Here is a 13106-nt window from a genome sequence, read left to right as displayed (position 1 = left end):
AAAAAAAAGCATACCTTGTCAGCATGACAAACCCTTCCTTTCGTCGAAGTGGCTCTGAAACACCACCAGGCAAGGATTATAAAGGGAATGTGAACTTAGGCTATTTCAACAGAAGAGGGCCAAGCTCCGTTTAGACATATTTCATGAGTGAATGAGGGAGCAGGTTTGTCGGTCTCATTTTTCCAGTAGAGAGGTTGGCTTAGATGAAGCAACTAGCCATGCTTGTGGTCGCACCTCTTAAGTTGCATACGGCATAGGTTTAAGACGTGCTCCTCTCAACCCGCCTGGAGAGGCAACATTTCCGCATCGTATCCTCGCACATTTGGTAGAGCACCACCAGTCCATAAGTTTCCTAGCACTATCACAGATGGCGCTGCTACGCATTTTCCTGCAAAAGGCGTCAAATTCCATTCAAAATGAAATGTCGAGCAGCCAAGAACTCACCGCTTTATAGCGTGCAGCAAAAAGGTGTAAATGCAGAAGGTATAGCGAGGTTATGAAGGTGAAAGCTTTATATGTCTCATTGGACGGTGACCTTTAATGACCCCTGACTTTAACACGAATGGTACGGAACCCCAAGGAACGCCGGAAGCAAACCAAAGCATACCAGCTGTGTATGGGAGATAGTTAACAATTTACCGTATTTACTCACGTAATAAGTCAAATTTTTTTTTTCCAGAAAATTTCCCATGAATTGGGGAGGAGGGTTCATTATGCAGAAAAAAGTTGCAACAGATTTTCAAAAGTTGAAATTTCATACAATAAAGATGCCGGAAGAAGCGCTGTCAAAGCCTTACCTTTCTAGCAAAAACACTCAATTAATTATGTAATGAAATTTCTTCTTTATGGCCCCCTACTCTGCATGGAGCTGTCCTCCTCACTGAAGTCGCTTGCCGCTTTACTTTTGTCGTCGGCCCACTGCACATAGTCTTCTGTGCCGTCAAGGCACTCCAAAACCTCTTTTCCTACACCGGGAAACCTCCCTTCTTTGGGATAACCAAACCCACGACGATATCTGTTCATCGCCCAAGCCTCTTGTTTTCGCCAGCAGCGGAGACGCACTGGGTCAACACGAAGTGCCGCCCAGTCGCGTGGTTTCCATGTGCATCAACGCATGTTCCACCACCTTAGTTTAAAGTCGACTGTGTAGCTCATGCACTGGCCCATCATACGCCACGCACCAGGAGCACAAAAAAAGGTCGGAACACAGCTGAACAAAACCATTGAGTGTAATGGCGAAGTCGTGGAACAGCACAGAGCAGGGAATGAGTGCGGAGTACGTTTTGGACTTTGTTCGCACTCCACCGGAACAGCACAGAGCAGGGAAGGAGTGCGGAGTACGCTTGGTGGTTTGTTCGCACGCCACAGCATTTGAAGGTTTGTTTTGTGTTCAGCAGGTGGCGCTCCGCAAGCTCTCAATTTTTAAATTGTGAGCCACGGCATTCGCGCCCACGTCTCCGGCTACTGATAAGATTTCTTTTTGTTACAATGCTTTTTTAGCATTTCTGCACGTACTGTGGCACGATATCAAGTTACTGTGATCGTCTACGGCATCAGCAACCATTCCAAGATAAAAACACATTCCCTCCACTTTTTTTTGTGCAAGGTGGCAAGAAAGTAAATTCTCAAGAAAAGGGGGGGAGGGGGTTCATCATGTGAGTAAATATGGTATTGATAGTAATAATCAGTAAATTGGGATAAGGTGGATGAATGGTTGATTAGCGAGTGATAGTAACGATCAGTAAGGTGTATTAAGATGGATTAGGGTAACGTAAAATAGAATAAGGTGAATTAAAACAGATTAAGCATAGGCAGACATCTATATAAAAGGTACCCATCACAACAGTACACTAGACTTTTGCCTTCAAAGCACATAAGAAGACTTAAGCACCGTGTTGTCTGCTTCTTTCTTCGGCCTAGGGACTTTTTCCACCAAGATGAATTAATACCAACTAGTTTGTCTTTCAGTACTGCTGCAGACTTAAGTCCCTTATAAAATGTTTATTGGCACAGTCAAGAACAAGAAAAGGCCCTTGCTTTTAGTACCGTGTTGCACTGCACCTTGTAGCTTTAAGCAACTTGTGAGGTGAACTACATGCTCACTCACCATCAACTCCCTCCCACGTGGCATCCCCCCCCATCGTAGCGCCCCGTACCACTACTGCTGGAAGTACCTGCCGGGCAACACGACGAGCAACTCGACGGCCAACCTGACGTGCGACGAGCCCATCTCGACCAACCAGTGCCAGTTCCCCCTGGTGCACTACTTCCCCCAGGACGGCTCCCACTTCATCGCCATCCTCCTCTCCAACATCGTCCAGCTGCGCCCCTACGTCAAGAACATCGAGGTGCACATCTACGACGGTGAGTGGAGCCGCGTCCCGCACAGGCTGCACAGAGAGCCTGTTTCAGGGCCTCTTGATTCCCGTGTGCACTGCGATTGTAATTGAATGTGTGTTGCCCGAATCTCCGCATGTGCTGAGCGTAAAATGTACGTTTGACCTAATAAAGGTACCATCCTGGGCATGTGGGTACTCCATAACTAAATAAAATAATTACGCAAAAAAAGGGGAGACATGGACGAAGCGAAGATGGACACACACACCACAAACTTCCAACTACCTTGGAAGTTTGCACCGTGTGTGCCCATCTTCAGTTCGTCCGTGTTTCCCCTTTTTTTGCGTAATTATTTTGAGTACGTTTGACCTCGACGATATGCGAGGAAGCGTAGAGATGACCGGCCTCGCTCATTTTTTCGTGTACTCGTGGTTGTGCTTGCCCGCCCACTTGTGCGCTTGCTTACCTGTGCCCTGGCTTGCTGATTGGCATGTATATTTGCTTTTGTGTCATGCTGCCTAACATGTGGATGTTGGCATGGTTCAGGGATGCTTAGCTTTGATATGAATTAGTAATTCAGCTAGTGCCAACTGCTGAATGAGGGCTTCTTAATAAACTTTGTGCATTTGAAAACACTTTCATGGGGTTATTTTGGTTATTTTGAGCCAAAAAATTAAACCATGGATCAGGACTGTTTAGAGCCTGGTTCAAAATGCGCACAAGTTCCTCCTTATGTAACAGAGCCAAAAGCCGTTCGCGTCTGTGTCATAAAAAAGAATGGGAAAGCGAGGACAGGCGTCGAAAGCTTTTGTTTGCATCGGGCAATCACATCTGAAACTATGTTTTGACGTAATAGTGCAATTCATGAAAATGTGCGTTGCCAAATGAAATTCAGAGAAACAACTGATTTCTCTCCCTTGATGCGTCACTTTTGGGGATGGTATGCCAGTGCAGCGCCTTTTTCAGACACTGAACGAGCAGACTATTTCAAGAACGTCTGTGCTGTTTGGTCTTTTATGTTGGTTTTTGTTTCCGTGCGAGGGATTATTTCAAAGTTTAGTTGGTACTTCAAAATCTCCCCTCGGCGACTGTGAACTAAATTATGAAAATTCACGTCTGCCAATGCACGTGCATCGTGCTAACAGTGCGTGTGTGGAAAGACAGTTGAGAAACGCGCCGTTTTTACAAACATCTTCACGAGAACCTTCCAGTGCAGTTAAGTGTGAAGGAAGTTGAAGCAATAACGGTAATTTTAAGGAAGTTCATGCAAGTAAAGCTGGTTCTGAAACTAGCTGTATTTGGACAGACTTGTTATGTCTTAAGATGGGTCTACCCCAGTGTTTTTCCCAAGAATTCAAGTGGAACTGCAGACTGCAGTTTCCCACGTGCCTGTCGACTGGCCACATGCACTCACAGTCACTTTTTCCGATTGTTTCACCTGAAAAGCGAACCTATTGCATGCCAGCAAGCGAAACGAAGGAAACAAGAGCCGATAAGGGAGGTTTTTCTTTATCGCTGAGCAAACAAAGATAAAGCTCTTTGTGGGCAGAACGTCGAGCCATTCGTAGCAACCTCTGACCCCCGCCCCCCAAGAGATTGAGTGTATTGTGTTAGAATGCATCTCTCATCGTTTGTGGTTGCCCCACGCAAAGCTCCTGTCAGTTGTTACACCAAAGGCAATTGAACTGAAGGCACGTCAGATGAGAGCATTCATTCAGGCCCAGCCTCTCTTGTGGGGCGGAAATCATGAGAGTGTTCGCCAAAATTCTGCACATTAGAAGAACTGCTGGTAGGGCAAGTTGGTGGTGGTTCTTTCCGTTCAAAGAGAACATTTTGCTTATTACTGTTAAATATCTACAAAGGGCTAAACCACCAGTCTTGTCCTGTGTAGGGCTTTGTGGCGAGTAGAGAAATGTACAGGCAAATAAGGGGCGCATTTCGATGGTTTCTCCGGTAATTGCAATAAATCGTGGGGATGGGGAATACTAGGGATCATTTTAAAACTCTTCTAAGCACCTGTCTAGTTGTGTCCGAATGTGAGGTTGTTTATTCAAAAAACGCAGTTTAGAGACCTTAGAATCACGAACCGTGAATCAAATGCTAGAAAATACAGTGTAGACCGCTTATAACGTATGTCGCGGGAGCCGCAAAAATCCGCACTATAAGCGGTACCGCACTATAACCAAAACACGCGCGAATTCAACCACATCGCCACCTATCTCTCAAGTCAACCTATATTTATCATCACTGAAACGCACAGCACTTAAAAACGAAGGCACGGTCTATATTTCGTGTTATTTTTAACATCAGCCGCTGCTGCAGGGCAAAAGCGCAGTCTCACAAACGGCGAGCGCGGCTTTAACTTCCGTTGTGTTTGTTTTGAGACCATGGCTGCGTTTTTAGCATATATGAACAGATGCCGCAAGACGTGATAAGAACGCCAGCGGGATTTTTTTTTCATCATTACCCCACCTTGTGTTCACGATGCCGAAGGCGGCTGCTTATCAGCGCAACGTACTGGTGGTGGAAATCTTCGGCTTCGCGCGGCTCGAATGTTCGGAAAGGGAAAGAGCGGTGGCTTATCAGCAACAACGTTCTAAAGCGTGAACCGCGTGGTAGATTTGGTATCGCGAAAACGTGCAGTGCACGCCAGCGCGGATACAACTGGCGTGGTGTGAGCGGCGCGGTAAAAGGCGGCAACATGGCGTCGGCACTGGCCGTGAAGCGGTGCAGGCAGTTCCAGTAAGTTCCAGCGACCGCTTCTAACCGCTCGCTGAAATGCCGCACGGGGCGCAAGCGAAGACGCTCATGCAAGAAAGGAGCTAATAATGTGGGCGAAAAGTGGAATATAAACTGCCATCCACGCTGCTTGTGAAAGCGCCCATCAAAAAATACCGCGGTGGTAAGCCTAAACATCTCTGGCGCGGCCACGGTGTGGGCGCGGCTAGCCGGCTCGGAGCGCTTCGAATCTCCCGCCATTACGTACGCGTCTCCCCATTGGTGCAAGTTGTCAGGCTCCTCCCACTGCCACGCGAAGAAGCCACCGCGAGCGCGGAATCGTCGACACGAGCACGAAAAAAAAAAATACGCGCAACGCTGATGTGCACGATTCGAGCGCGAAAACGGGCCATGTGGTTCACGATTAATAAAAGCAACTTGCCGCGCGCGGATGGGAATACTGTCGCTATCTTCCGAGATGCATCAAGCAAGGTCAGTTGTGGTTATCAGGTACGCACGAACTAAAGGGTGCCTATTTTTTTTTCTTTGGGTGTCTACGTTAGAGGAGGGCAAGGGGTGCACGCTGCGTCAGATGGCCGATTTCACCCTTTTTTTTTTCTTTTGCTACCCTAAAACGATGCCTCAGCTGCGCCGGTCGATCAGCAGACCCGCCGAAAAACCGCACTATAAACGGTATTGTGCTTCGGCGAACCGCATCTTAAGCGGTATGCTTATGCATTGAGTTCTATGGGAGGCAAACCGGTGGTCGCAAAAACCCGCGTTATATCCGGTCCCGCACTATAAGCGGTTACGTTATAAATGGTCTACACTGTAGTACAATGAGGCAAGAATGAATTGATGCCTCTAGGCCATGTCATATAGAAAAAGAAAAATGGAGTACATGTGCAACAGATAAATTTATTGAATGAAGATATATGGTGGGGAAACTCAGAATGACTGCATTGTCTTTTACTACATGAGTAACAGAAAAATCGAGGAAAGATGCACGCTTTAGTGGAAAGTTGAAGATAAAGATACGGCTTCTAACAGGTTTAAGATGGCAGCGACTGAGCGCTTGTCTAACAAGGCCCATCAATTGCTGAACTAATTACATTTAAGCTTCGAATTATCAACTGTTTAATATGCTTCCAGTGTTAAGAATTGATGCTATGGCTCTTATACTTTATTTGGTTCTAAGAAATGTAGTGGACCGGAAGAGTATCAAAAGTGGTATTACAGCAAGTGAAATAAGCATATACCTGAATACACTTGGGCAAAGCAATTCATTGTCAGGTAAAAGGTTGCCCCGTCATTTGAAATGCACTTAATTCAAGCATAGGTACGAATTCTTTCTAGTTAACTCAGGGGAATCCATGCTATTACTGGTACTTTAATGGGTTGTCAAGGTCTACTCTGGAAGATTCCTCCATTTAATCCCATTTAATTCCTGTACTCTAATCTACGCATTAAAAAAACAAAAAAGTTCGAGGACAAAACCCACACCAGCAAAGTTATCGCAGGTTTAAACCAATTCAAAATAAATAAAATGGGCGCTAGGCCAAAAACAGTTTTAGAAATAAGCCAATTCGATGTTGCTTTAAAAATAAAAACAAAAAAATCACACTCCGCACCCAAGGGCGGTACAGTCTACTAAAAGAATCTTATACATCAGAGCTGATTTTTAAATCTAACAATATGAAAGTGAAGATGTGAAAATAGCTGGAGGGTGTTATGAAATGAGAACACTAAAAAATACATGCGAAACAGTACGCGAACAATGTCATTACAGCAGTGACATTGTTTGTGTAATATTTCGCATGTATTTTTTAGTGTTCTCATTTTATGACGCCCTTCAGCTATTCATCCATGCGACCACTGGTGCTTAAGGGGTTGTCAATGTCTGCTCTGAAAGTTTCCTCCATTTCAAACCATGCTTTGCATACTGCTACCTGCGCTTGCTGATTCCTTGCTGCAAACGACTTAACTGACAAAAAAAACTGGCAATCTGCCGCACTACACCAGAGCTTGTGTCACCATTTTGTGTGCTTGAATTTTCCTTCTGCCAAAGCTACTCTCAGAGTGGGGAAGGGTGCAGTCTGAATGCTGGGCATTTGTGTATCAACCTTGTGAAAACACACTTGGTGGTCTGACCCAAGTGTAAAGACTGCTCTCCTTACATTTCCTTTGCATGCTTGGAACTAACCCTTGGCATTGCATTATTTTGAGCCTGCATCAACATTGTGCCATGCCTTCTTGGCTTCGAGAGAATTTCACACTGTGTGAAGCCTGCTTCCTGCCCGCTTTAGTAGTTTTCAGATCTTGCGACATTCCAGCTAGCGCATTTCTCGGCATCCTGTGTGGCGGTTGGATTGTTTGAAAGTACTGACAGCTTTAGCATGCTCGCTTTTTGCAGTGGTCTCGTTGGGGCTTTGTATCACTTGGTTGAGGGCTGGAAACTCATCTCTCGTGAGAATCCATCTGTCATGGCTTGGTTTTTATCTCTTTGAAAAGGAGTGACAAAACCTTCCTTGTTGCTTTTGCTTTGTGCTTCTGAAGTAGGGGAAACATGGTTTGCAGTAGTGTGGCCCTTCTTGTGTCCCATTGCTTTGCGTTTCATTCGAAGCATGTGTTGACCAAGTCTGCTAGCCAGTTTTTTTTCCTTGGCACAGTTGTGATTCTACTATGACTTGGATAAGCCAGTATTTGTGTGCAAAGCTGTGTCAATGTGGCTTGTTAGTGCCTGTTCGATCTGGGTGCATCTCTCCTTGCCCCTTGCTGCGTCTCTGCCTGATCGCTCGATTCGTTCTCCGCTTTCGGTGCTGGACCTTTGGATCGGCATTCGCTGCGAAAGCAAGTGTCGTTTGTGCCGACTTCACCGCTTTTCCTCCCCGAATCACCCTTCTGTCGATCAATTGAGTGACTTCATTTGAAAAACCTCTTTTCCACTCGTTCCTCAAGTGTGTTTCTCGTTTCTCGGGGGCATGGACACAGCGGTGTTTTTTTTTCTTTTCCCGCCCTTTCTCTCTGCCTTTCTCCCCCACGTTTGCAGTGCCCTCGACGAGCCTCCTGTCGACCATAATCCTGCCGATCACTTGCTCGCTGCTGGCGTTCGTCATCTTGGTGACAGGCATAGCGTACCACATCCACACGCGCAACCGACTGCACGTCGAAGTGGCCGACTTCGACTTCCAGCGACCCGACCTGGAGCTCACCGAGAAGACCTTCTGGGAGCATCTTCTGGGAGCCTGGAGGGACGCCTTCCCTTCGTTCTCCAAGGGACCGCTCAACGCCGCGGAGAGTGCAGGAACGATCGGAGAGGAAGACAGCCTGACGATGCCGCAAAGTGCCGGCCTTTACGCAAGCGATGACGGGGAGAAGTTTTCGGAGAGCGGGTGGCTTCGGAGGGGCGTCGGCGACGGGATGGCGGATTTGCAGCCGTCGACGCCCGTTGAGAAGACGGTGACGGGTGGTGGTGACAGGACAGGCGTGGCGGAGAGCTAATGAAACGTTACGGTGCTTTAGTTGTCGCAGTGACGGGCGGGATTAGAAGAGGCTGTGTCTGCGGCTACGGATGCGGCTGTGGATAGCCGTGGATAGTTGGGAGTGGTTCGAGGAGAACGATTCGGGAACACGGCGGCGCTTTAATTACCATGGTGATGAGTGAGAATGGAGAGGGACGTTGTTCAAGGACTGTTCTGGTGCTGGTCACTGAAGCTTATCACGGTGTGTTGCACAGTGTTCGCTGGTACAAATCTGGTGGAGATTCCTTGGAGATTCGTTTGATTGCGAGGCAAGATGCAGATGTGGTTTGTTGACTGTACACTTTTGCCTGCAGCTTTTGCTGGTGGTACTAGTGCTAAAGCTTTCAGAAGTGCTTTCTTTGGGACTAAAGTGATGGTGGCAGATTTGGAAGAAAGAGGGCCTTCGGATGGTCTTCGAATGTATGAGTACTCTCAAGGGCATACTTTTCTGTTATTATACGAGATATAAGGCTTAACTTTAACCAGAAGTTGGATACAGTGGTTAGGGGCATGGTAGCCTCCTTCTTGGCTGGTACTGGCCATTAAATATTTCGGACATGGGGTTGTGAGTGATCTAGTTTATGTTGGCCTATTGTTTGTGTGTCATTTAGAGTGATCTGTTATGCTAACTTGTAAAAAGTGCGGAATGTCTTGAGAGAACATGCTGAAGGTACCAACACATCACTGTGGAGGCTTGGAAGGTAGTGTGTGCTTTAGGTGATGAATTGTGGGCTTTTGCACCCAGTGTCCTCATGACATTCACTTGATTGCATTTTTCCAGGAAGCCGGTAGGAATAGATGCTAATGAAGCCTTGAGGAGTTTTTATTCAAGGACTACCAAGTTTACTCAGTGGGATTCTGCAGTTATACTTGTGCGCTAGAAATCTGCGCCCAGCTGAACAAAAAATTCCTCTCCTGTAGAATTTGTGGTGAGCGTAGTGGTGAGCGTAGGCATTTTTAAATGAATTGAATAACTGTGCCAAAGAGCAACAGAATAGCTTTTTTGAATAAATGGGATTTAATGGCTGCATTGCTCTAATATGAGAACAAGTTTAAATAGCTCATTAGAAGCAGAGCTAGTTGAAACCTTTTTATTATGGTATAGTTGTTTCTACTCCAGCGCAAATGCAATTGCAGTGTGGGGCGTCAGTCCATATCAGTGTTTGAGAGTTCCGGATGCAAATAGCCACTCTTTTGAGGTTCTCTACCATACGTCAGTATATGATCAATATTCTCACCTGAGTTGAAGAAAGTACCAATGTCTATACAGGGAGTGTTGATTTCAAACTCTGTTTGTTTGTGTTTTGGTGCGAAATGTGTGGTTGCTGTGGAGACTTCACTTTTTGCGCTCAGTTCCAGAGGTTTGCAGTTTCTGTAGGATAGCTCGGTCATTTCAGCACATGGTGTATCTTGTGAAAATGATCTATGTTCGAAACAGGCCTTCTTGTAGTACAAACATTTTGCTGTCACTATGGTCCTACTTGAAGCCCTATAGTTGAGAGGTGTCTGTCTCTGAGGCGTCTGAATCGCAGCCTGCCTACTGCAATGGCTAGGTTTCTAATATAAGTCTCAAATAAAAGAGTAGTTTTGGTATGAAGCTTATCTTGTTTGCAGCTTGAAACGTGGCCAATCAGAGACACTATGAACACGTTCTTTGCATAGCAAGCACTTATCAAATGGGCTAATGTCTTTTACGCTAATGTATCGTGATTATTCGAAATCACTTCCAATATTAGCATAAGTACAAGATATCAGCTGTGAATAATGCATGCAAGTAGAATTACCGAACCGGAAAGCCTAGACTATTGCATGGTATGGCCACATTGAAGATACATTGGCTTGCAGTGAAGCTCCGATTCAGGAAGTCTCGTTTCCCTGAGGCGTCCGAATCGCAGTCTGCCCTTCTGCAATGGTTAGATTTCTAATATAATTCTCAAATAAAAGAGTAGTTTTGGTATGAAGCTTATCTTGTTTGCAGCTTGAAACGTGGCCAATCAGAGACACTCTGAGCACATTCTTTCATAGCAAGCACTTATCAAATGGGCTAATGCCTTTTATGCTAATGTATCGTGATTATTCAAAATCACTTCCAATCTTAGTATAAGTACAAGGTATCAGCTGTGAATAATGCATGCAAGTACACTTACCTAACAGGAAAACCTAGACTATTGCATGGTATGGCCACATTGAAGATACATTGGCTTGCAGTGAAGCTCCGATTCAGGGAATCTCGTTGCTCTTCTTCTGATATCACGCCACGCAACTCCCATAAATGCCTCTGAGGATTTTTCACACTTTGGATATGCTCTCCTTTGAATTAGGGTTATAACTGACACCCATCTTTGAAGTGATACTCGGGAAAAGGAATTTCTTTCGATGTAATATTTTGCCTCTCCATACCTTGTAGAGGGCCACCAATTATAGTGGCTGTAATTGAATTGGAAATAATTTAAACGTGTTCAGTGTTTTATTTTTCTCGTTGTTTTAGGGAAGTATTAATTGAAATCGTGAGACTTTACTTGCACTTGGGTGTGTACATTTGTCTGAATTATGTAGCTGGCTATCGTAAGAACAGACAGTGAGAACGTTTTCTGCATGTTGGTGTCACTGAAATCAGTTACCTTATTTGCAAGGTCTTTTCAGGAATATCGTCTACTTTCAGCATTTTAGACTTGGTGGCAGAGTGAACTTGTTGGCCATTTACTCTAAAACAAGGGCTAGCTCAAATGGCTGTAAACGTTTAATGCAGTGTACCATGCCTGTTCTAACCACTGGTGTGTCAGGTTACTGCAAAAAACCTTCTGTATTCTATAGATTTATCTATTTATATATATTATGTCTACACATCTTTTACCTTACTTTTGGGTTGCATGTTTTCCCCGAGTGTTTAATCTCCCTTGTAGCTATTCAAGAAAGCTTGTGGTCTCTCCCATGTCATCGTCAGCATCTTCCTTCCTTCCTTCGTCATTAGTCATTTTATTCTGTCCTTGAGGTTTGAGCATGTGCGCCTAGGATATCTTTCCCAACCGCCAACCTCATTAACAGGGCCTGTGTCTTGGTATCCCATTCACTGAAGATGACAAGCCCAGTCCCTATATACTTTTCCCTCCACTATTGGGTTGTATAGCAATCTATTGTAAATTTATCAGTCTATCATACACTTGCACTGACTACGATAAAGGGCAGCTTTTCTTGAGAAGTTCGGACTTTTGGACAAAAGGACTTGCAGGCCAATGTGTTTCAATTTTTTAAAAAAGTTTACCTATGCTATAGGTGTGTGGCGAAACACTTGTGATACTACGACTTTACAGTGTATGGTGCGTGTCTTCTTGCTCTGTGTTTTCACTTTATTCTATTCTCTTTTGTTCGGTTGGCGTGTTTCTGCATCCATAATCTCTTGCTCTGTTGATGGATCCTTTTGTGTGTCTGTTCTTTGAAAGGCCTAGTCTTGTGCGGAGAGCACTTTTTACCTTGTCGGCCAATAAACATACGAGGGTGAAATGCCTGTTTCTTTCTTTTAAGTTGGTCATAATGTGGAAATGAAGTCAGGAGGCCTTGAAAAAGATTTGCGGACGGGCTTGACCACTGGTTCTGAACATTTCAGCATCATAGTGCACTGTATTGGGGTCACTGTCGGATTTTAATCGATGTAATTTTTTCGGCGCTGAATGGCATAACTGCAAACTTATTAGTTTCTCCACAAATTCATTTTCAATTTATTACTCTCCTCTCATTAGGACACATACCTATTGTCATTGAAGTGATCTTGGGGCTACATAGCGGTTGCAGCTGTTTTTACCATGCCATTCGGTCTTTTCTAACAACCTTACTTGCAGCGGTGGCTCAGTGGCTAAGGCGTTGCGCTGCTGAGCACGAGGTCGCGGGTTCGATTCCTGGCCGCGGCGGCTGCTTTTCTGATGGAGGCGAAAAGCAAAAATGCCCGTGTGTACGAGATTTCGGTGCACGTTAAAGATGCCCAGGTGGTCAAAATTAATCCGCAGCCCTCCAGTACAGCGCACCTAATCGCCTGCGTTGCGTCGGCGCGTTAAGCCCCACAATCAATCAATCTTTTCTAACAACCTCATGTGTTAATATTGAAAGTGGTACGTCTTGAAAACTTCAGTTTTTTAGTGTGCACCACAGAGTGGTGGAAAATGAACCACTGTTAACAACCTCGGGCTGTGCTGCACTCGGGCAGTGCAAACCCAGGTTAACCCCGTTGTAATTTTCACCATCGCATCCTATATTTTTTTAATGCCAAACGAATTGTCTGCTTCACACTTTGAGTGAGTGGGACGTCTGTTTCCACCATATGCCGTAAGGTGGGGCTCTGAGCTTAACCGTGACCACCCAACCATAACTAAATGTGAGAGCAGCTTGTGCCTGGTTGCCAAAGCAACCAATGTTTGAGATTGCCGGAGTAGCTTGACATTCTTCTGATGTTTTCACCTTGTCTACCCCACTAAGCACACGTCCACCTTTGCCGCACTTTTAGTCCAGCTTGCAAAGGTCATGCAACTCGTGTGCTTT

General features: G+C 45.3%; 1 protein-coding gene across 3 annotated transcripts in view; it reads left to right on the top strand.

The window, feature by feature from the left end:
• Positions 1-13106, top strand: part of LOC144137951 (transmembrane protein 130) — a 48658-nt gene that overhangs the window by 23035 nt on the left and 12517 nt on the right. For 2 of the 3 annotated variants that reach the window (XM_077669989.1, XM_077669990.1), the window contains exon 6: positions 2147-2364. In XM_077669989.1, the coding sequence (XP_077526115.1) occupies positions 2147-2364 (218 nt within the window). Of the gene's footprint in view, positions 1-2146; positions 2365-8104; positions 12078-13106 lie in introns of those variants that run through there. The other variant, XM_077669988.1, reaches the window with a different exon arrangement.

This window comes from Haemaphysalis longicornis, unplaced genomic scaffold, assembly GCF_048455015.1.
Source record: "Haemaphysalis longicornis isolate Haplotype H1 unplaced genomic scaffold, Haemaphysalis longicornis Haplotype H1 scaffold_5, whole genome shotgun sequence".
Lineage (NCBI taxonomy): Eukaryota > Metazoa > Arthropoda > Arachnida > Ixodida > Ixodidae > Haemaphysalis > Haemaphysalis longicornis.
Note: the sequence above shows the minus strand (reverse complement) of the source record. Positions and strands in the feature narration are given on the sequence as shown.